At 45.5% G+C, this 25147-nt stretch overlaps 1 protein-coding gene across 4 annotated transcripts in view; it reads left to right on the top strand.

Moving 5' to 3' along the window:
• The first annotated feature begins 882 nt into the window (after positions 1-882).
• The window catches only part of Kdm3 (Lysine demethylase 3), a 217309-nt gene continuing 193044 nt past the window's right edge, over positions 883-25147 (top strand). For all 4 annotated transcript variants that reach the window (XM_076769658.1, XM_076769661.1, XM_076769660.1 and 1 more), the window contains exon 1: positions 883-1897. In XM_076769658.1, the coding sequence (XP_076625773.1) occupies positions 1742-1897 (156 nt within the window). In that variant the 5' untranslated portion in view covers positions 883-1741. The remainder of the gene's footprint in view (positions 1898-25147) is intronic.

Raw genomic sequence — 25147 nt, forward strand, 5'->3', positions numbered from 1 at the left:
TACGGAGTTTGTACCTATCCTGAAGACGCAACAACTTGACAAGTTATTCTAAGAAGCATTGCATAGAAAGATCGTATTTCTTTAACAAATGCCTGATCAGCAGACATTTCTGTGTTTCCTCGGAGAGAACAGCCGAACGCAAAGGGTTAAAAAATGACGTTGAGCCGCATTTTGGAAGGAACTGGCCCCACCATGCGGTCGAAAAGTTGGACGAAAGAGGATAGGAGGATAGTCGTCGGTATCGGCGGCCGTGGAAGGCGGCTGCTGATCCCCCGAACCCGCCCTCGTAACGCAACCCTCGAGTCGACACTTGAGCCCCACGCTCCCTCCTCGCGGAATTGCGGCCCCGTGCGCCTTGGTCGCGGTCGGTCGGTGCTACGGCCCTAGACTTTCTCACCCCACGCTCAGCGTGTGCGATGGGTGGCAGCGATGCAAGAGAACGGCCGCTGAGACACCGCGCCGCCGTGGCGAACGGCGATGCGAAGAGCAGAGAAAACACGAGAGAAGAGAAACGAAGAAAAGAGAAGAGATGAGAGAGCGGATAGAGACGGAGGGTGGCGGTGGTGAGATGTGTGGCTAGAAGGGTGAGGAATAGTGGGTGAGGGGGGAAGGGGGTGGGGTGGTGTGGGGGGAGGGAGGGAGGTATCTCTGTGGGTTGGGTTGGGTTGGGTTGGGTTGGGAGTATCGGTGGCGGCGCGGCGCGGCGCGGCACGGGTTGCTGGTCGGGTTAGGTGCTGCGAGGCGCGGCGTGGCGCGGCGGGAGCGATGGAGGTGCTGTGGAGGAGCAAGAGGGCGTCGGATGGAGGGACGCGGCGGTGAGGGAGGTGGACTAGAAGGCGGGGGAGGGGGCAGGAGCCGCGGGAAGGAGCCATGCCTCCCTGCCGTCCGCCCGCAGTGCGCGCTACGCGATATCACTGGCCGGTCATGTGTGCGTCACTCTTACGTTCACACTGGTACCGTTCGGAGTGCTTGGTTACCGCGCTGCCGCCGTTACCGTCACCCAAATAGTGTGTGCCTAGTATACACGGTGTGACGGCCGTAAGTTTTAAAAGTGTCACTCCGTGTTCGGTGTGGTCCTGGACGTGGAGATTGGGCAGGCGAGATCCTGTGTCGGTGCCAGGATTATCGTGATCGTCATCGTGAATGGGGTGACGGCGGGCGCGCAGGTGGAGCGGACTGTAAAAGGAGCGCGACGGAGGAAACGGAAAAAAGGAGACACGGTGGTGTCCGGGAAGAGAACGGACCGCGTTTCAACGGCCGAGAATTTTCGGTTCTTGTTGTCCAGACGTGCATGTAGGAGCAAGGAGTGGCTGTGCTGCTGCTGCTGGTGCTGGCGCTGGCCGACTGTCGAAAGAAGAGGGAGAGAAAGGAGAATCGTGCGCGCCTCATGGCCCTGTTGTTTCTCGGCCCGTCGTGATCACGGGGAGAACTGATCTCCGAGTACTCGGAGTGCTGTTTTGGTGTTTTGGTGGCAAATAACCAAGTGGTGATCGGTGCTCCAGGTTCTTCGTCTCAGCGGTTCAGTGCTACGTGGGGTTTTCTTTTTTGGGGGAGAGGCACGCTCGTCGGAGGATCGGAATAGAGGAAAAGAGAACGACTGAGATAGTGGGAGTAAGAGGGTGACAAAGAGAGTGACAGGGAGAAATAGATACATAGATAGAGGAGGAGAAAGGGTGATTGGAAGACCCGGCTGGCGATCCGAATTCGCGGATTCGACACGCCGCGGTTGCCGATCCATAATATGGCGTACAAGTTTCGCGAAGAGATCGTGGGAAAGAGGTTTCTCTCGGTGAGTGGTTTCACCAAGCTAAAGGTGAATAAGATCAGTGAGTGGGGGTGGCGTGCAGGGGTGATTCGTGCTGCCAGTCACAGGGATAACGGCTGTCATGATCTTCAGGTGAGTATTGCCACCGTGTGGCAAGGTTCTTTCCTCGACCGATTCACTTATCGGATCCGAACACGCGTTCGACTGGTCCACGGAAGAACTTCGGTTCGATGCATGTGGCGTATCTGGCATCGCGCGCGCGACACGCCGTTTCTGTTTATATTACCGACCGACCTTTCAAATATTTCAACATTACGTTCGATCGTCTATAGAATCATTCTATAAATTATGTCCTTTTCACGCGTACCTTTAATACCTCTAACCTAAATCTCAGTCGTACCTAGTCAAACTAGATCGTCTATCGCTTCGGTGGTCGTCGAGAACACGAAAACAATGAAAATGCTTTCTACCAACATGTGCTCCATTTCACTTATCCATTTTCCTTAATCCTGAGTTGCAGTCGCGTTTCTACTTCGACCGGTGTAATCGATTCTATTTAATTGTCTGTTCGTAACGTTCTGTAACTCCTTATTTTCCTTAGCCAGAGATAAACAAGCCTGCGGGCGTTCATCTGTGAAACTGTATGTTCAAAACCTAAAATGGTCAAAGTGGGAACGTTCCTCCTTAATGCACCATCATGCTGAAGCGAATAAATAAATTACTGAAGAAATTTACGTTAGAAAGTCCCCTCAATCCCCTATTAAAGTAAACAACAAGTTATCGAACATTGCATAAGAAAAGTTCAGTAGAATCGGTTGTACTAGCACAGACAGCGATTAAGAATTGTCAGAGTACAAAGATGACTATAACTCGAGAACAAGGTCAACTAGAGCACATGTTTATACGAACTTGTTTCATTGATTTTGTGTCTCCGATCGTCCATCGAAGTGGGTTCAATATGTTAAGATACGATCTATGCAACTTTAACGCCTGATCTGAACCCGACCAGACCCTAATTTTGTGCGTCAGAGATGGGAAAAGCTCTTATTAATCGTTAAACAAAAATAAGTTCAAATTATAGAATAAGCCATTTCGCAAGAAACGGATAAACATTTACCCGATGGATCGAATAAACGTCGCAAATAAATAAATTGCTATGTGTTGGTTTTAATGGTTATCCATTATTCGAATACAATTTTGCCAGTCTCTGTCGTTCGCAGATTATTTCGAAAGCTATATGGATTTCATGTGTAACTTTAGCACATTAAAAAACAGAATATATCAAGTTTATCAGTCGATAGCAAACCGGGTATTTTCTATATAATTTTTAGATACCATAATCTATACAATTAGCTGCAGCTATTTATGAGAAGTGTATAATACAAAATCGTCGACAGACGTTTTAACTGAAATGCAAGGAATTTGAAAAGTAATAATTTCTATAATAGTAGTGACGAAATTTATTATTAAGCAATTAAGAGCACAGAATGCGAATAGTTATTATGGTTAGAAATTAATTGGGAGCGATAAGTATTATTATATATATTTAATACTTTGACTTTATCCTGTTAAAAATGATTGAATTTGATGGTTCAACATTGTCTCGTCATTCAATTATTTCTTTGAAAGAAAGGCAGTTGATAGAACAGTGACTCAAAGATTTTCTTTCGTTAGGCTATCAAAACTTGGGACTGGACACCATAGTTACATAAATACCGTATATTTTCGAGGTATGTTTGTGTTCCCTTCAAACGTATGTTTACTTCGGACGTGCAAAAAACCACCTATAGATAGAGGCATTAATATTAATATTCATTTACGCTCTGACGTACTACTTGTTATTCAAATTTAAGAGAAATTTTATTGCTCATCGTTTCCATGTTAATCGTGAATCATTTGATAAATAACAATACGAGCGAAAAAAAACACGATATCTTGCGGTATAAGTGAAATAAATAATCGAAACTGGAATTTCGTCTCGATTATTATGTAAAAATAATTCAAGGACGCTGAATGACACAACACCAATGTCTCGTCGCCAGTCGCCAAATTTAAAGCAGAAACATGGCCGAAAAATCCACCATTGCGCGTCACGCGGTTAATGAGAAAATAACGAGTCATGCACTTAAGACTACATTTTAACTGCGCCTACTAATTCCCGTTTAAATATTTATTTTAACCGTATGTCGTCGCTGAGAGAAAAAAATATTTTTCACTTTCCACATCGGGGGATCTTGTTGCTTTTCATTATCAGTCGACTTCATACTGGAAAATACATATTCTCTATTAGTTATTATTATTATTGTCAAATTATTGTGCGAGTCGAGGAAGATCGAATGCAGATCGAAGATATTTTTCGCCAAAGAGTCGTTTCAGCTCGGACACCGGAAACGATATATTTGCGCTCGAAATATCGAACCAGTAGGAACGTTCATGCGAATATATCGCGAATCCACGAATCTACGTCTTTCTCCGTGGTTTGAACGACTCTTTGATTGTCGTTAAAAGGTTGTTCGCGATAGGTACCGTCGAATTTCAAGAGCCTCCTCTCTGTAGATTAAAGAATACGTGCGTTTTCAGTCGGACCACGATTCGAAGCAAGGTTAATGGGTCGTGTGTTCGCTCCTTGATACCACGATATATTTTTAAATATTAATAAAACGGCCGACAGTTGTCTGTCGTCCTCGACGAGACAAGATTAAAAATAGAGTTATCGACCGAAACACGGTCTCGAGAGCTAAAAAATCTCCTTTTCATGTGGTTCGAATAAGAACATCGACATATGATCCTCGATTGATGAGGATATCCACTATAGAGCGCGAAACCTAATTCTGTCGCTCCAAGAGTTTCAATTTCTCTTTATTATACGGATAAAAATTGTTGATTTACTGTTAATATTAAGATCGATAGATCATTACTTCGAAGAGCATATTTTTCGATACGACAAATTCATCGACGCACAATAATATAATCTTGGAATGATCTCGATTCGAATTACACCCTTCGTCATTGATTCGTTCCTTAGATCGAAAACACCGTGTATGTACGTAAATGTTCGGACCTCATCGTTCGGTTCGGAAGAGGATGGTGACCTATAAACTAAACTTATTAAATTCAGGAACCCTACTTTACGTAGTCGAGTGGTCTGGGAACGCGAATTCTTTAGGCATTCGACTATTATAGCCACTCGACGGTTTTGATGCTCGAGTACTGCAAAGTCTCGAGTACGCCAGAAACACGAAGAACTCCGACACTCTATCGCGAATTAGCGGAGACTCGAAACTCGAGAAGAACGTGGTTGTTGCTTCGAGTAGGGAATTGTTGCGTCACGCGTGTCGCGCGAAGCTTTAAAGGTGGACAGATATCGCGCGTTAGAGATCCCATTGAGGTGAAGGAGCCGCTGGTCGAACTTGATCGGCGATAAGCAAGGTTAAACGGCCGCGAAGCCGCTGCCAAAACGCAAAGTGGGACAGACCGGAGTCTCGAAAGCCTAACCGCCGTCGCGGCTTCTGTCAGATTATATAAGCTATCGCGTCGAGCCGCTTACCTGAGAGCTTCTTTTTTTCCTTTATCGCGACGTCAAGTCATAACTATTTCAGTTTTCGAGGACGCACGCGTACGTACGTCGCAAAACGCAAACGGCGGCTCGCGTTACGTCACTGGTATTTGTCAATTATACAGACCGCGGCCAAAGGCCGTGATTGTGCCAGTCCAGATGTGACTGGTAGAAAATTAACATATCGCTTGGTTTTCCCACTCGTTTTGCTCGACGAATACCGCGAACACCTTAGTCTTTCGCTCCTGGATTCCGGACATTCTCGTCGTGCAGAAGATAGGTCTATCGAACCTTGTAAACAGTTTGTCTGTCCGTGTTCTTCTTTCGAACTGGCTTCCCCAGAAATCCTCGTTTCGCAGACCGTTTGGTAATGGTTCCATTGTCTAGGAATTCTTCAAGGTTTAACCCTAACTGTTCGAGCAATTGCTACCCTGGGAGCTCTCTGCAATTGTTTTAGTATGTAAATAGATCTCTATTCCGGTCTAGTTATCCCCAGTATTTCTCTTTCGGTCCTTCTTTCTCGCGCATCGAATAACAATGATATTTCCCGCCATGCAACAAATACAACTCGAGACGAATTTTTAGAGTCACGGTCCTTTCGCTGACGCGTCACATTATTATCCGCGATCACAACGGTCCTCCGCGTAATGCTAATTATAAAGAAAATTTTACCACGATTATCTACGGAACGGCATTATTTTTTCTCCATCGTGGAATTTAGTATATACTTATGAATAATTCATCCGATGGTATCTGGCTACGATTAAAAGTACAAAGTTTTTCATTCAAGCTGACTCGTTGTTTGGTACAACTCAGCTGAATCTTTCCGCGCAAAGCATTTTATTTCTCGAACGAGCCTGGCAAATATCGCGCAACGAAACGTACATTCGTAACGGGAAACGGCCGTTCAGGTGGCATGAAAGTTAATACTTCTTTCGACGTGGATAGGTTACGTGCCCGCTTGCCGAATAAATGTCCGCAAAATTCAAAACGGAATTTTAATATTAACCCCGATATTTATGATATTATAACGCGAACATTAATATTCTGTTTCGGTCGGCAAGCCAGCCGCGTGTGTAACACTGGAATTTATACGACCGATAAAATTATTTTGTTCGCGGAAAAGCGGAACATTAATTTTCCCCGCCATTCAGTCGAAATCATTTAAATATTATTCAACGATCGAGCAGAACACACCGATCGAGGACTTTCCTACACTTGCGCAAAATTTATATCTAAACATTTTACGAGTTCAAATATCCCGCATTAGCATAAAGATTTCATATACTTCGTTATTATTGTATCGATGAATTATTACAGATACAAATTACGGTAATAGTTGTTCTATACGATTATAGGCTTTCTATTGGTATTTCACGCGAAGACGGTTCAGAAACTATTACGTAAACAGATAATTTGTATCCTGACGCACTTTGCGCATCTATCGAAACAAAATACAATACGTAGAGATACATGATTCTAATGGTTATAAAAGACGACGAAACTTTTCTTTTTTCTAAAAACTGCTAGGAACGACACGAACATTCTGTATATCTCGCATTTGTTTACTACTAAATAATAATACTCGAGTGGCTCGGGTAACTGAAACGGCTATGGATACTTGGGTGCACTTGAAACTCGAGTATTCCAGTCATTCGGTCGAGTGCACTTGAAACTTGATTATTGTTTACATATGTAACTCTAATCGTGGACACTTCCGGCGGCCACACTCGGTGCACCCTTCGGTTCGCAGTCGACGTCCTGGGAGGAAGCAGTGGTCTGTGAATTCGCGATGGCGCCAACGGGGGGTACCGTTCGTCTCTGGTCTGAATTTAGTTGACATCTGCTTACTATTTGCCAGTCGGAGGTCATTCGCTGCGCCAGCATCATTCGAGCGAACGCTCCGGGGTCGTTGAATCGACTCCGCGAACCGTTCGCTTTCTCCTTCCTCGAAAATGATACGATTTCGCGTCCTGTTGCCCGAATAAAGAATGCTTCGAGTAGGTGTCGATGCATCGATTCCAAGGCGAAAGCAAAACAGTCGACTCCGTCTATCCATCGTACGTTAAATGCGTTTCGATCGACGCACACATTTGGTTATTATCGTATCGTGCTGTTGGCTTTGTTCGTGTCGGGGATTTCTGAAATTCGAAGGGGTGGATTCGATATCGTGAACCGGAAGTACAAAAGTTTTTCGATCGGCTTTCTAACAGTTAATTGGCCGAGAAAATATTTCGAGCGTAGGAATTGGGGGAATCCCTTGATCGAACAGAATGGGAAGGAAGAGGAGGCGAGATTCTTTGTTGAAGCGTTTCGAACCGTGGAACGCGATTAGAATTTAATTAAATCGCGAATTTTAATTGTGCGTCTCTATAGACACCGTATCTGTGCTTGGACTGTTTGCCGAACGCGACGAATCAAAGGCAAAATTTCTCAATAAGGCCTGGTCGGCTGAAATTTGCAATTAACGACCAATTGTTTGTTTAAAACGCATCGTTTCGCAACGCTTTAACATGCATTCTTCGTTAAACGCGTTCCGCTATTGGGTTCAAAACAGTTTTCAAAATCTGAGAGATAAATTTAATCAACGTGTACTCGATTTAAATGATACGTACCCAAATATACAGGGTATTCGACCACCCCTGGGAAAAAATTTTAATAGGAGATTCTAGAGGCCAAAATAAGACGAAAAACAAGAATACCAATTTGTTGATTGAGGCTTCGTTAAAAAGTTATTAACTCGATTCGTCGATCGAGACGATTTTCGAGTGGCGACCTCGCCTAGACGCTATTGCACTATCCTTCCATTAGTCTCCGTTATCGAATTTTCCAACTATCTTCTATCTCTCTCGATCACTTCCCCGCTAAAAATTTGTCTCTTCTCGAAGTTACGTCACCGAAAAGATCCCAAGACCGGTTCCCACGCGAAGGTAATTTCGAGGATTTCTTTCTAGAACGTCGGAGGCAGCTGACCCCGAGGTTCTCGCGGCCAATTTGCGGGAACAAAACACCCAACGGCTGGAAATTATGCGAAAGTGTTAGGTTCGAAGCCCCGTACGTAACTTTTCGACCGCAAATTTTGGGGTCCGAAGTTTGGCAATAATTTCAGGGGTACCGCCTTTCCCGGCGCCCTGGTCGCTTCCTTCTTTCTCCGACGCATTTTCGCAGCTACCCGTGCGCCGACACCGATGCACTCTGCGTGCTGCATAACGGTGCATCCTCGTTGACATGACAGGTGCACGAAAAAGGCGGTCTCTGTTCCACGTTGACGCGAGTTGAGGAAGGGGCAGTCGTCGCGTCGACCCATTTACCAATGATGGAACATTGACATTCGGCTTGGTTCGGTCCTTGATATTGTGGGAACGAATGGACGACCCAGCATAAACATCGATGATCAACTCTGCTTGAATAGTGGGTCATTCGACAAATGAAAGCAGTAGACACGGTAGACAAAAATATTATAGGATTTAAGTTTTTGCGATCCAAGGGTCTCGATTTGACTTTGCGCGTATGGTTAGGCACATATACATATTGCAGAGAGAAGGAATATGCGTCTCCGATCTTGACAATGACTTTGACGAACGATGTTCGAGGCGCGTCGCTAATTTACACTCTAGCGTGTGCTCGTTAGGCCACGTTTAGCAAGATTTAGAACTTCGGTTAGTTGTCCTAACTAGAGTTGAGTCTAACCGTGTCTCCTCTCTGGTTTTTTAGAGCCCAGAGAGGACACCCGACCGCCTCAAAACGAACTCCATTCATCGAACGACACAAAGTGCTCGAGATATATGACGCGCGGTCGCCTTGCAGCCTCACCCGCGCAATTACGTCCTCGTCGGAAAAAAAAAGAAAATGCCAGGACATCGCCGAGGTCTTTCGTAATTTATGCTCCATTTGCTGAGAGGAATCCGAAGGAAAGCCGGGAGAATCCTGGCTGTGGAAAGATCGAGATTTCCTCCGTCCTCCTTCGACTCTTCGCCCCCCCCCCCCCCTTCTGCCCACTCTCCACCTCCCACCACTTATCTGGCAGCTTCTGTATGGAAGAATTCCATTCACTTTAAGGTGCAATAAAACGGGGAACAGAGTCCAGCGTCGCTCCGCGTAAAATTGAGCGTCGCGATCCGCTCTTGTTGCGGGTAACAATCAAAAGGCACACACGGTCCACGACTTGAGTAGTACAGGATAAAAAAAATTACAAACTTGTATCGTTCATCGAACCATATTGTCTGCAAAATTTCGTGCAACCGTAAGGAGTCATTTATTAAATAATAATACTTGTAAAACCAATCAAATTAATTAAATTGTTTTGCAGCTAAGCCAAGGTTTTGCTACATCTTACTAACGAGCCCATCAGTAATATCTGGACTTAAACTGTTAACGTTGTATTTCTTTAGGTAAAGGCTGAGAATTGTTTCGGACCGAAAATACACTCTAATTGGTGGCCTGTTCCTTTCTTGCTAGGAACTGCGCTCCATCTTTTTTCCTCTTCTTTGGAAGTTGAAACAAAAATCTCTATCGTTAGGTACCAGCCCCGAAAGCTGTGGTTCCGAGCATCAAATGAGCCGTACTTCTTTTCAGCATTGTTTCTTTAGTCGTGCGAGTCGTTCCTCGCCCTCTGTCGCCCGGAGGATCGACTCGACCGAATAATTCCAAAACTCCGAACAAGAAGAAGCTCGTTAAGATGACGGTCTATTCGTTCGACCGAGTCTAGTTAACGAGCTATATTTAGTAATCAGGACATAAAGGGATTTGTTCGTTTCCGCGCCGTGGTTCTGTCTAGGATTCTCTTTGCGTGTTGCCAAACACGAATGGATGCTTAGATACTTTTGTATATTTGGATCGACTGATTCTATACAACGTCAATCAACGTCAATATCAAACGTTAAACCAACATCCGTGTACCAAATGTCTCCAATTTGAAGATGGTAAAAGTACCAGTGGGATGTGTGTTCGCACTTGTGGTTCGAGAGAGCCAAAACTACAACATATTAAGTTTGACTAACCAAGAAGAGTAATGGATTTCGCCACTTAACCGAACGAAGCGGTTAACCGACTAACACGGCTGCCTGCCTAAAACGGTTAATTGACCAAAATAGTTAAACAACGCAACTATAATGACACTTAAATAGGTTAGCTATTGGTTCCAGCAGAGAGGCATTTCGTTCCTCATTCGGACTAAGAACAAGTATCTTTATTATCTTTCTGCTGACGCACATCGTTGATTGATTACCTCGTTATCTTCTCGTCAGGTAGGATTATAGTATTCCTGTTGGGATTCTTCGTTAAGAAAAATGACGGTGTACAAACGTACACAAATTGGGATGTTTTACCATAGGTGTTTAATTTCGTAATTCTCGCGTGTTCTCGCTCAGATAGTTTTCACGACGTAGTTTAGACGGCGAACTACTCGTCAAGTAAAAATCAGAATTCGAATCGCTTTTGGGTAAACCTATATCCTATACTCGGAACTTCCTTCTATGTAATTGTATTATCAGCGATATCCAGGTTTGGTACATCCGGAGTCGATTAAGCATCGTCGGCGTCAAGCCAATCCGAGGCGTTATCCAATCTTTTGTGGCTTAGAAGTCGCACGACGTCACGAAGATTACGTCACGCGGCCTTCTAGTCGCGTCGAGAGTTGTCACAATCGAGTCCATGCTTCAGAAATTGGCGGCGATAAAGCGGACGAATGTCGTGGGCAGCATCTACGAGCGTGGTACTTCAAAAAACGCGAGTAGCCGAGACCTTTGACAAAATGTGTAACTTCAGATAACCGAGAACCGACGCATGTGTCTGTGTCAAGATAACGCGTACGACGTACGAGTTCTATACACGCACGAAGGATCATTTTCTCTCGTGGTCTTGGAAGCTTTTTCCAGCGCGAATAGAGTAACGCTTCGATAACTACGGGATAACGGGGCTGAAAATTCTTGCAATTATCGAGGTAACCAATCCAATAAGGAGGCTCCGCTATCTATAGCTCATGGTTGACCTCTTGTATAATCGTCGATTTGTTACCAACGACCTGTTTTTCTCTTAAACGGAAATACTTGGACTTCCAATTTCATTCGTTGCTAACAAATGAACATTGCTAACTGTCAGACACCACTTTACGCAAATGTGCCCATTTAAAAGGTATAATAAGAACTATAACATATTTCGTCGGTGCTATTTTTCGACTTTAAAAGAGGAGTCACGTCTTATATCACAGCCAATCTTTTATTCATACTTATATAACTTTTAAATTACCCAAGATATTTAAAAGTATTTCGAATTAAAGTCGTACTGTTTCTGGAAATAAAAATTCAAATAATTTTTCATACGTACGAGTCTCCAGAAAAGTTTGCAATTTTAGTTTTCGTTTTCGAGATACATGCAGATAATACGTGTGTCATATACCAGCTGACTGTCATAAAACGGTAAAGGATTTTTCAATTTTTATTCGAACGAAGAATGTGTATATTTCGCTGAATCGTCTTCTTTATTTTGATTACGACGTTACGGTCGTGATATTTACATGTAAGCGACTATCCCTTCCATGATGCAACTGGCTAGAATCGTGTGCAAATATCGAGGTTGTACTTCAGGGTTGTAATGAAACCAAAGTTCGGCTCGATAGAAGTAGACATTCGACTCTGTGGCAAAATCATTGAAAGTCACAACGGGCAAAATGACAGGCATGACGTCGATCGAATCCGAAACGGGTCGATCCGCGCGCGTACGCGGTTCAACGACCTCCATCGAGCGACGCGAAATCCCGCGTCACGTTTCGCGAGGAGGAGGAGGAGGAGGATATCAATTTCGTTGTGCAAATATCCCAGCCGGTAATAATTGACGTCGGAACCGATCGTGAGCGTTATTTCGAGAGCCCTGTCATTATCTAATACTAAAGTTAGGGCGCAACGGCCGCGACACGATTACAAGACGACCCTGAAATTCCGGAAATCTCGAAATTCGAGACGAGACAATACCGGATTCGGTTTCCCCGAGACGAGACGAGACGGGATCGCGAACTGGAATCTCGGATCGTACGAGAGATTCCGAATTTTTCTCGGGAATCTCGGTTGAAACGAGATCCTGGTTACAAAATCGAATCTCATCTCGGAACGGAAACTCGAGACGAGGTAATCTTGTGTCGATTTTTCTGGGATACTGGACCAGCTGTATTCGTTGCATGCCATGCGAGATCGTTACCGAGAATTCCTTCGACCGAGATCTCCGCCTCGACCCGACAGACTCTGTCCATTGGCCAATAGAAATATTTCGGTCTGTTCGCTCGTCGATATTGTGTTATGCAAGTTCCAGCACCCACGCAACCGGACAGACACGCTCGCGCGACTTTCTACCGCGCGAAAACCGCAACGGCGGTATCGCGGCGACAGAGGTTCCGGAAAACCATGAACATTAGGCATCGTGGAACTTCCATTTTGCACTACGCTTCTAACTGTTACCATTGATCCGGACACCCGATAATATTTATTCCTACTACTGAGATAACACAACGAACATTGTTCGGTCGAAAGTCATAGTATCGTAGTACCTAGTTATTTATCGCTGGCGAAGGCTGTTTCGGAGTTTTCCGAATCAACCCCTCTCTCTTGTGCGCCGCCAAAAAGCAACGGTGTTGACCGGGCACAGACGCAACTCGGAACAAGAAGGATTTTTTCCTCGAAAGAAACATCATCGACTCGCGACGAGTATAGCAATTCTACGAAACATGGGAGGAGGGACCAACGGCGAGCGTGCAGCGAGTCTCTGAATTGCAAATGATCGCAAAAGCGAACAACTAATGAGCAGCGTGGAGAAGCGCTCGCTCGTGTCGTCCTCCGGCTGGCTGCTCGCAGGCTACCGATCGTTCCGATCTCGCGAGCACGGGAAATAAGACGTCCGTCCAGTTTCGACGGAACGTCGCGGAAAAAAGTCCAGAAAAGGCGCCGGAAGAAACTGGAGCGTGCACTTTTAACACGCGGATGCTTTGGTCGCGTCGTTTTTGCTCGAGCAGAAGCGTGCCTGGTGACTTTCTTGCTGCAGACGCAAGGATATACTCGCGTTTCATCAAGATCCGCTCGGTTGTCCCTTTCGAAGGATGCTGTTCCTTCTGTGCATTGAAACGCGCTGGAAAATTTTCTATCGTGCAAGTATATTTGAACGCGTGACAAATCGATTGCGCCACGATATCATAGGTCATCGTTAGGGCTGTTTGAGAACCCGAAATCTCGAGTACCAGAGTCTCGGGTCAGGTCGGGTCGAGATTCCGAATGTGTCTCCAGATGTAAGAGTATGGGGATTTCCGAAATGTTGAGTTCTCTAGACTCGGTTTAGAACGTATATACTTTATTTCCCACGAATAGTACCGTAGATTGTGCCTATCTTAACGCAATAGGATCTCGCGTATTTTCCAATAATCGTTTGAGATCTGAATAATCGATTTGGAGTCCAAGATCTTGGGTGGTGGTGGGAAACTTGGAAACGGAAACGTGGCAGCGATGCGTTCGAATTTTTGTCGGTGCGCGTGTATGGAAATTGGAGGGTCGTCGGCACGCTCCGTGCACACGTCAGGGTCATTGACCTCGATCCTCGCACGCACGCACACACACGGTCGAACGCGGTCACGGTGTGACATAATACGAACCGGCGCGGCGCGGCGCACACGTGCAGCGGCGCACAGAACAGCATAGACGCCGCACCACGCCGTGCGATCGCTCGTACGTGACGGTGCACGCGTCACGTGTCACGTGTCACGTGTGCACGCATGCACACTCTGTTGCCACCCTCGCGACCCGTGCATGTGAAACCATCGCGCGAGCTTTTTATCGCCGTTTCTTGCACCGCGACTTCGCCGTCCCTGATAACGCGTACGCGGGACACGAGCGCAACGGATCTTTTTTTAGACCTCGATAGGGGGGAAAAAGGTGAAACTTGAAAAACCTGGCCACCATCGAGCGTTTCGGAGTTCGTGCATGGGATGAATCGGAGATGCGTGCGCGTCGCGTCTGGCATACAGAGTTCTTTATGCGTGCCCTGGGGGAAGAAAACGATTCTCGAAAGGTACACCCCCCGTTCACGAGTATAGAAACCGATCTCTAGGGACACAGACGCATAGAACGTTGCACCGTGCATCTGAATACTTAGACAAGCCTGATAACAAGCGGTGGCTGGCGCGGAAACAATACAGTTTTAGCCTATTCGTATAACTAAACGCAGCGAACCGTATAAAACGCACCGCGTACAATTTCTATACAATTATTAATTAGATTGACCGTTTGCATAGTTAATCGTTAAACCCGAACAGATATCGATGCTAATACAACGTAAGACCAGTGGTGCAAATTATATAATTCTGTGTAAGAAATTATTTGAAATCTCTGGAACGTTCGTGAAACTACTTTATTTCGATCTCTTCATTCCAGAGTCTCATCACGCAATTAGTTTTAGGTAAAGCAATCCGCGTGGAATTATTGTAACTGAATATTTTGTTACACCTTCGTGATTATTCTTCCGGTGTGCAACCGGTATCGTGAACAAAATCATCCGTTTTTCTTATTACAAAACAATGATTAATGCACGATCTATTCCCGTTGTTTTTATCGTTCGGAGTTTGTAATAGATTACTTAAAAAAAATTCCTACATTTAATCAACGATACAAGCATCTTAATTTGTATCATTATATTCGACGACTCTGCCAAATATAAAAATACGTGCACCTTAGAGGTAATCGAAACGCTGCGAACCTACCACGATCCATTAGAAGACGTTTCTCCGACAGAAATAGAACCGTGCGTTCCCGTTGTAGCTCCCGAGTGGAGAAAAATTCCGCGATCCATTAGAGCTAGCCGCGTAATATCGACGTTGCATCCTGCAGGATCGCGGGAAGAGGCAGGAACGAAGAAGACGAGTAGCGTTCGAGCGGTATACATATATTCGCGCGACAATAAAATTACAGGCCGTGCCGAGGCACGTGACTCGGAATGCACCAAGAACTGCATTCTTTCACCTTATACCTTGCTTCTGGCTTCTCTCCCCCCTTCCTGGTGCCGTTTCTTCCGCTTCGACGGTGGTCACCAAGCGCGCTGGCCCCATGGCGCAAGCCAATAAATACCGCGCGTCGGCGTGACGTTTTTATTTTTTTTCAACGTTATCCAGACAAGGTCGACTAACTGTACATCCTGGATATCTCCAGGTGTTTCTCCGCGCGCTGGCTGCACCGAGCTAAACCTACATATTCCTCCTCCGGGAACGCTATACAGTTTTCATCCGTTTCTTCCACGCGTTTATCCACGATTACGTTTCTACGAATCTAGAGGAAAATTGCCTTGTTAGGCATAGGTTTTAAAATGATACAAAGAAACTGATTAAAGCTCGATATTATCCAGCAAATAATAATATCCAAACGACTGTTTTATCGTTTTAATTTCTACCTGGAACCTAAACCTACGAGACTAATTCGAATGCGAGCTCTTGATATCTTAAACGAGGCTCGTGTCGTTGAAAACAACAACGCGATAAGTGTTTCGACAGCGGGATTCTGAAACCAGAAAGACGTTCCAAGTTTAAGCCGGCGATTCCCGATTTTGGGAACCGTGATACGCGTGGGATCTTGTCTTAATGGCCAAGACCAACAGAAGTCGGCTGAAACACGAGGGCAAGGAGGTCGTCGTCGAGATAAGTTGAGCAATTGACGATACGTTATCGTTATCGTGGCAGGTCGGCGCGGTATTTGGCACGCGTTCAGATAAAGAGACAAATGAAATCGAGAAACCCTTTCCGAGGAAACGAGCCGAGAAATCCCGACGCTACTGGTACGATCTGTACACGGCTGACTGATAGTACCGTCCATCAGTAAACAGCCAATAAACCGACAGACAAAGAAACGCCGATTCTTCTATTGCCTACGCGAAAATAACACCTGTTAATACGAGTGAAACTTTCAACGTCTTCATTTTTTATCGATGATTATTGTTGGAGATTAAACCATAACGTTTCGACACCTTACCGATCCTTATCAGATTCGAAGAAATTGCGCGGTTCTTGTATCTTTCCGACGATTAATAAACCGCAGATAAAAAAAATGAAGTCGTCAAGTATTTATATTTTGGTTCGACTAGGATGACTGTAAACTGAGCAACAATGGCGGCTTTAAACGCATCGCTTCCATCTTCGAGCCCATCTGTGCGTGACTTAGTCGCAAACACTGCGTCACTCGTGCCTGTAAACATTGTGTGATTCGTGCTCTGCGAGTTCTGCGTCGTCCCAACTTCCGTATCTTACCAAGTTTCCTAAACTTCGACTTATCTCTGATTAATAATGAACTTGGATTTTACTTTGGATGCTTGTCGTTTTGTTGAGCATAAACTGTACCAACGACGATCGAGTCGGTCGAAACAGACTCTCTCTGTCGTTCGCGCGTAGGTGAAGTCTTTGAGCGTTCTTAAAGTCTCGCACGTTGGTGTCGCTGGCAAGAATATAGCAAAGTATAATTAGAAGGACAATAAATCTATACCGGAGCGCGCGAGTGCAGCGCATGCACCGTGCTATAGCCACGATGCAATTACAATAGCATCCCCGTTGACGCCTCCTCGTTCGTGCACGCGTGTTACCCTCCGCGCGCAGGTCGTGAACGATAGGAAAGGTCTCGAGCCGCGGCCAAATGTCACGATGGAATCGATCAAACGTCATTCCCGCGGCTGAAGAAATTTCCAGCGAATCCGACGATCCGGAGAAACATTTTTACGAAATTATTCCAACGAGCTTTGCGAAACGGGGCTCGAATGACGCAGCCGTTTTTCTTGGACGATTCCGCGCGTCGAACAATCGCAAAGGTCGTTTCACTCGAGACTTTGTCTAGTAGAACTACGTAACAATTTATTATAGATGTCACTGTGTCATCCTGCGTTACGTGAAATTCTCGATAGGAATACGGCCGCACAACACCTATTTCAATTTATATTTTCGTACACGTTTCGTGAAAATGGAAGCCGAAACACCGATAGCAAATTAACCTACATAAGATAGATTTACTTTATAATCGGTATTTTCAATCAAGTCAAATGAGAGAGATTCCTTGCAACCAAACTTTCTCACACGTTATCTTGCATACTCATGACAGCAAAAAACGATACACTGTTGATTTAATATGTAACCCAACTTCCTACTCGTGAAGTAATAAGGACAAAATAACAAAAACTTCTTGAGAATTGCATAAGAGCCTCGTTCGTTGCGTGATGTCGACGAGTGGAGGGGGTGGTTGCTAAGCAACAAATAAAGTTGAGAGTAGTGGTAGGGATAGCGGCAATTTTAAGCCTTCCATTGTACTGTACCATTTTTTAAAAATTTGTCTTCTCGATCTTTTTGTCTTCGATCGAGGAAGACTCGAGTGGTTCGAAACGGTCTTCGAAAAAGATAGAATTTCAGCGTGCGTGAAAATAGCCGAAGTCGACGGATTCCTGGCAACCTTGAGTAGTCGTACCGCGCAAACACGGTCTTCTTCGTCTTGCTCTTTTTCTCTCGCTTTGTCAACTGCGCGTCCGGGGAACGATAATACCGACCATCTTAATTGCACGCACGCGAGCACAGCATTATTTGCAATTAGGAAAAGAATGTTTCGGTCCGGGATTGCGTAAGAGATAACCGATTCAAAAAGATGGATTTTTCTATCGAATCGCTGGAGAATATCTTTTGTCCCAATGAAAGATTTTAGATCTTTCAGTTGCAACGTTTTTTACAAATCTTAAATCGGATTTGGATGACCGATCCTTGAGGCACAGTATTTTTCTAGCTCGTGGGTAGGGCGTTTCGTGGTTAAAAAATTGGTCCAGCCATAAAATCGAAGAACCCACATTCCCCAGGTTTTTGCCTTCGTCTCATCTCCAGGGTCAAAGCCAAGACCCCAACGGCGGGCCTGACCTCGTACGTCAGAATGCTCGAGGCCTGGCGAGGGGAAGGTTCAAAAGAGCAGACACGGGAACGAAAGAGAGCCAAGACGGAGAGGCTGAACCAAGAAAAGGTCCGCCAGTGTTTGGCTGTTTGTAGAATCTGGGTGAGTGACCTGGGTCCCCGGCGGTTAGTCGCCTGGTCCGCCAGAAACCTGTTCTCCCGACCGTTTCTTCTCTTCTTTCTCCGTCTCTCTCCGTCCAGCAGGTCATCCTCGTCTTTTTTCTTCGGCCTCTGGCCAAGGAAGACGGTTGAAAACCGCGCAAGCTCCGAACCCTGGCCGAGCTTTTCGCGGCATTGTCCTGGTCGCGAGAGAGAACCTGGACCTGGCTCGCGGATGCAGAGATTCGTGCATCGGCTTGGAGAAAAGACGGGCCCGTTAGAGGGACACGATCATCTGGGTCGCGATGATCCGGGTGAAAGTGCTGAGCTAACGGGAACGGCTTCTTCCTTGCTAGACGATACCGAGAGGACGCGAGGAATCGCCAACTGCAGCCGCTTCTTTCTCCAGACGATTCCTCCGTGGCCTACATTGCGTCTGCATCGAAGCACGACAAGCTCGAATCGCGCGAAATCCAAATTAAAAGACACCCAATACCTACACTAGACTCCCGCGTAGCGTGGTTAATCCAAGCATCGAAAGTATGCTTAATCAAGAGTATTAAGATATTCGTATATTCCATATCTAATGTAGGTACAACTTTAGCCTATGAGTATATACGAGTCATACTTTAATTTCTTTCGAAAATGTTTAAACTACATTATTGTATAGTTCTTCTCCCATTGTCTAACAAAAAAGTCCTCATTTCCTTTCGTATAATATTCGATTCTATTGTTTAACAGTATTAACGACGAGTACATAAAATTTTCGGTAAGATTTTCTCAATTTCAGCCCACAGTGGTAACGTAGAATATTTCTTAGAAAAGCTTGTCGTCCGGTTGCACGTCGGAGAAGTAAATGTCGCTAACCGACAATCCCCGCACTCGCGAAACTCGTTCGTTTCGAGCACACTTGGCGTCGAGCGATCCGAGATATTAGCCGCGACGAAGAGAAAACTCGAAGCGACCGACAGGATGGCGGTACGAGTTCGCGGATGGACACACCGGGAACACTCACGCAATGTGGGTGTCCTGCACAGGTGTAAGACTCGTCGGGAGTCGTGAGGTCGACACACGAACAACGAACGCAGCCTGCATCGTGCATATGTATACGCGCCGCGTTTGGATTATGCAAGCAAGTCCGCTTTCTACGTGGGCTTAGAATCTGGGTCGGACACGAACTCATTGTTTACAACGAGTCGGCGTTGAATAGGTGGGCTGATGCTATGTGACGGAGTACCGAGCCCACCGCGACTTCCAACCGGAATGAATAGCGAGCGACAGCTTCGAATCCCATCGAGAGCTTTTCTTTGCTCGTTTTATTAATTAACCGGCAGATATCGTGACATTGCTCGCGTTAGAATCTTTCGCTGAAACGAGTCAAAAATTATCGACGATAATATTTACGTTGGACGAGCGAAAGCTTTACGCGTCAACGAGTATATACCTATTCTTATCGTGGTATTTTAATAGCTCCTTATCAAACTACGAGCAACACGTGCGGCTAGAAAATCGTAAAACGTTCGAGAACATTAATCAAATTCAACGTAAATTGTTAACAAATAATGTTTATGAGTTTTGTAACTTCCCCTCGAATTTATTAGTGTTGAGAAAGTTTAATAATTCACCCTGCGTATAAAATCTACTAGAAATATTACTTGTACCGTCTTTTATATTACGCCACGCCAACGTTTCGTTCGGCCAAATGAATTCGTAAACTTTCTGCATTGAAAGTCCGTCGACGCGACCCAGATGTGTCGATTTTTCAAAGTCGGAATCGTCATCCGTAGCTCTTGGAGTCCGATTTACTGGGCATCCGTGTGCTTTTTCTACCAATCACCGAGACCGGTCGAGCGATAACGCCGGATTCAATAACCCAACCTTGCGGGACATCTAGCGCGATTGTTTAAAAGTTCATTAAAACGCGGCCAAAGTGTGACGGATCGCGCGGAATTGTTCGGCGCGCTTTTGTCCCCTCGGGGACAAAGTACCCTCGAAACTGCACGGTCCGAGCAGGATTGTTTTGCGGACGAAAACGAGCAAAATGTAACCGAGCTATTGTCCTCGCGTTGCAGTCCAGCCCCGATGAAAGAATCTCGCTATGTTTCATCATGGAATTTTAGTCCCGTCGCGGTTAGGAAATCCGACGAGACCGACTCTGCTGTCGAATTTCCACTTGGACGTAACCGAAAATAGTTACTAGCTGTGCGTTGGTTAATTTTCACTTCTCAAGTCGTCCTTTTCGTTTTAATTTATCACTAGATTAAATCTGCTCGGTTATCGGATTGGTTGAACTCGTTTACTTGAGCGTTTTAGCTTAACGAATAAATATAGTTAAAGGGAAAATAACATTTAGAGCCATACACCTTATAACATTGATTCATTTGACAGAATATTTGTATACGAAAGTTTACAGCAGTCTTAGATAGTACGTAGGCGAACCAAGTTCTTCTAGTAAACGCATTACTAGAAACGGGAGTTCCTAATTACCAAACAACGAAAAGGAGTTACAATAGAAAAAGCGTCATTGAGATATGTAGATACCGACTTTAATAAGTCACGCGGTTCACGCTCGACCGTGTAATATGTTTTTCGAAGGAATTGTTATAAATTAAGATGTGAAACGAGTAAAAAGCGACACAATTCATAGTTTAACCTACAAGTAGTAGTCACGCATTTAGGACAAGGATCAACTAATTGTAAGCCTTTATTACGCAATACCGGCTTATAATATTAAGCTAACGTAGAAACCTGCAGCATGCTAGTCACTTTCGCTTATTCGAGCTGATCGAAGGTGTCGATGAAAGTATCAGGTTGAGTGAGTCACGCTTCGTGTGACAGGTGGTTTTTACTCGTTCCGAGAGACTCGCAATTATTTTCCGCACCGCCCTTTGATCCGAACGGTCGCTAAACGATCAAGGGCTCACCAGCCGTGCTATCGACTAAGCCGGCGCGGCGCGGCGGCCCAATCGTCGAGGTGGTAAAATGCACTGTCCTATACTCGAGAACCCGTTGGTCAGGTATGCGCACTTTCGTATAGGTCCACGGCTTTTCGATAAAAGGGCGGCTCTCGACTTAATTATTCGCGAGACGAAAAGTAAATTAACTTTAATAAGTTCGTTGCGTAGAGTGACGACGTTGTACTAGAGGCTTCGTCCTATTTATTCGATTCCTTCTCGGAGCATCTCCATCGAACAATTTGCGGGATGGAAAGAGTTGACGGCTCTGAACACTGGCCGTAAATATTAGACGAAATTACGGGTGGATCTCTGGAAGAAGACGGAAGGTTGCAGCTCCGTCGTCGTCTCCAGGTGAATAGAACTCTCTTGGTGAAAAAGGGCGACAGGTAGTGGGCGGAAAGCGGGCCAGGAAAGAAAGCTCGGAAGAAGGACAGAGGAGAGGAGATCGTTATGGAAGTATAAAAAGCTTCGCGAGGAGATAATGGCTCGCGAGAGCGACGGAGAACGGGGGCTCGTGATGCATGCAAGAACGACGACGGAGAAAGGGGGCCGAGAGAAGATGTGTACACGGACAAAACGTCCGGGAGAAAGAGAACGAAGAGCGAAACGAGGGATACCGTTTCGTATGTAGGCCAAAGGGCTGTACCGTGATCAATAAATTCCTCTCGCCCCCAGCAACCTCCGACTTAGGCCTACCAAGTAATTCTCCGATTGTCAAAGAGCGCGTTTCGTCGATCGCGAGGCGCAAACAACTCGAGCGATTCGATTTCGAGAAATTGGACTCGAAGCTCGATCGTCGAAAGACCCTCTTTGAACTAGCGTTGATTAGCAATTTGATCTCTCGCGAACAAGTTGCTCGAGGACTCCTCGAGATCTGAAGATGTTGCGAGCAGGGTGCACGCTCGATCCTCCTCCAATTCGATGGAACTCGACCCGGAACCGGAGAAGGACGGAATTTGTATTTAAAAATAGAATACAGCGAACGAATGATAAGATATTCTTGATCCATTGTTATAGTTTCTTTAGAAGTCAAACGACACGCTAAGATTGCAATCGTAACGTTGTGTTTTTATTCGTCATCTATCGTTCGAATAAGAAGTTTCGACCGGTCTGTAGGACCTTCTCGATCAATTATTCAGCTCGAGGAGGAAAACAGTGGTCCGCGAACGAGGCCTGCAGGACGATCTCCAGTCCTCCGTGGCTGTCGTTCGATCCCACCACCCTCTCCGCTAGTTCCCTTTTCTTTTTCGCGCCTTTGTGTCGCGTTGGCTCTTTGTCTGGCTTCACTTTCTTCCACGGGCAACTAGGCTAGCCGTAACACACAGCAGAAAAGTTTCCTCGAGCCAGCCGCGAGACCGACCGAAGTTCTTTCGTTTAATTCTCGCTCAGCTGACTGCGGCCCGCTTTCACCGTTCCCTGGCCGACGACCACGCACGTGCTGCTTCCCTCCCTCCGTACAACCAGAATGTTCTTCTTTCGTGCACCTTCCGCGTGGCCCTCCGAGTCCTTTTCGTCCAGTGCACCCGACATTGTTCGCTAATTGGACTCTTTGCTCCCGTTGGACCAGTCTACCGCTTCTTCTCCGAGCGAAAACGAGCGGTTTTCTACCCCGAGCACATAGATAAGCGCGGAACGAAACAGCAGAATCGTCGACCTCGCCGTATTCATTTTTTAAAGCGGTTAATTCGACTGTCTTTACAGAAACCGCATCTCGTCTTTATAGACGAATAAAATACGAACAAACTATGTACACGTGTTAGAAAAATAATGCACTAAAATACTTCCAGAAGTTGCTCTTCGTCGATGATGCGTTACCATATGGATTATATACATATGTATACTCGATACTTTCTCAAACACGTGGATGCGAATATGGAAAAATAAAATATCCTACGTATTTATTTAGCAAGTTTTTGGGTCGTATGAAAATTCATCGATATTGTAGGAAGAAGTAATTACGTCAATGCTTTTTCATGTTCGTTATTAATAATATTTGCTTATGAATGCAAATTCTTCAAAACACGAGGCTTCGATGCTTCTCAATTTTGCTCTTTTCACACGACGTAATTTATTATTTACATTTCACGTCATTTGGTAAGTGCATGTAGACCCACCCGTGTTTTTAGACCATCGATGTGTACGTGGTTGCGTACGAGACACGAGCAAACAAAACATAATCGTAATTCAGCTATCTTTTAATATTATTTTTGCTCGATACACCTTCTTCGGGCGTATCGTACCAGCACGATACTCCATCATTTGCATCGAGCGTTTTATACGAATCGAATACTCGGTACGCGTATCGAACGCTCGATGCAAACTAGCCCGGAGTCGACGAAGTAGTCGCACACGATATTTCTTCGTTCGAGCGATCGACAAGCAGCGTTCGAAAGTAGCGAACCGTCTAGGAAAACGGGTCACGGATGCGTTTCTTGTTTACTTCTTCGATGCGCGTTAGGTTCTGTTCTTTCGACCGATTCGTTGGAAAACGCACAACTCCGAGCAAATTTCATCGCGACGATCTGCGGTATTTTCGATTACCCCGCGATACAAATCGATATAGCAATTTGGCTGGCGATAGAGTTCCGTGCAAATTCATTAGTTCGCTTCGAGAACGTAATTTGCGGAGCCAATTCAAGCAACTGTAGCGCGAGGCAGCGCGATAACCGGTCTGTTCTTCGATTTCGTGACGACTGCCGCTCCGAGATGTACTCGCGGTACTACTGCGAACGTCTCGAACCAACTTGACGAATCTCAAACTTATCGAAACAGCCCCCTTTCAATTGCTCAATTTCCCCCGTCTTCGCAGCGAAATACGTCACAGTAATTCTTAATAAAATAAATTTATGTACATATTTCACAGTCACCGGTCAACTAGCGCATGTACACGTTTACCAACCTTCCACTTTTACGGTAACATACGCAGCAACTTCTTCGATCTTTGATCTGCTTTTATTATCAGTCTGCTTTATCGTGAATTATTAAGAGAAAAATGATTTGCACTAGACTAGAACGGTACGTAAGAGCCCAAGGTGGGCATTTTGACGATGAAATGTAAAACACGCTCGCGAGAGATCCGTGGAAGGAACCTAGGTCAATTTCAAAGAGTGCGACGCGAGCGGTCGTAAAAATTTACGAGCTTTCCAGCATTTGACTGACCTCACGCGACTTGGTGGGGCTAGTCCACCGAGCCGTCCAAACGAAATTGGACTTTGCCGAGGAAAGAAGAGAGCAACCAAGAAGGAGGAGAGGAAGAAGAAGAAGAAGACTGAAAGAGGGGCAAGTTGCCATGGTGACCATCAAAGGCGCCGATCAGACACGAAGGGATGAAGTCCTCTTATACCGTCGACTTTGTTACACAGAAGCCACACCACCAACCGGAAAATAGCTTCCTCTCCCAGAGTCTCTGCCCTCTTCTAGCCGTACGTCGGAGCGGAAACTATTTTTGAAATTGAAAAGGCCCCGAAAGGATGATCCCTCCTCGCTTCTAGCGTATCTCGAAGATGGAATTGTGTCAGACTTTCCGCGATTCGTGACCAGTGCATTTACGAGCTCCTCGTTTTCTCGGAGTCCAGGACTTTCCGTCCTTTCGTCCCATCGAGAGGCTCGACTCTAACGAACGGATGGTCTACGGGACACCAGCGAAATTTTCCAGGCTCGTAGAACAACCAAAAATATTAAGAACGCATATTTTTTTGCGGCAGTAAAATTTCTCCAGCTTCTTAGCGTACCTAGGCGACTACTTAAAGCGACGGGGTGTCGACTAGACACTTTCAGTCCAGTCTTCGGTGAGAAAAGTGACTGTCCGGTTCTCAGGAAAGTCGTTCGCGCAGGATACG

The sequence above is a fragment of the Colletes latitarsis genome, chromosome 7 (assembly GCF_051014445.1).
Source record: "Colletes latitarsis isolate SP2378_abdomen chromosome 7, iyColLati1, whole genome shotgun sequence".
NCBI lineage: Eukaryota > Metazoa > Arthropoda > Insecta > Hymenoptera > Colletidae > Colletes > Colletes latitarsis.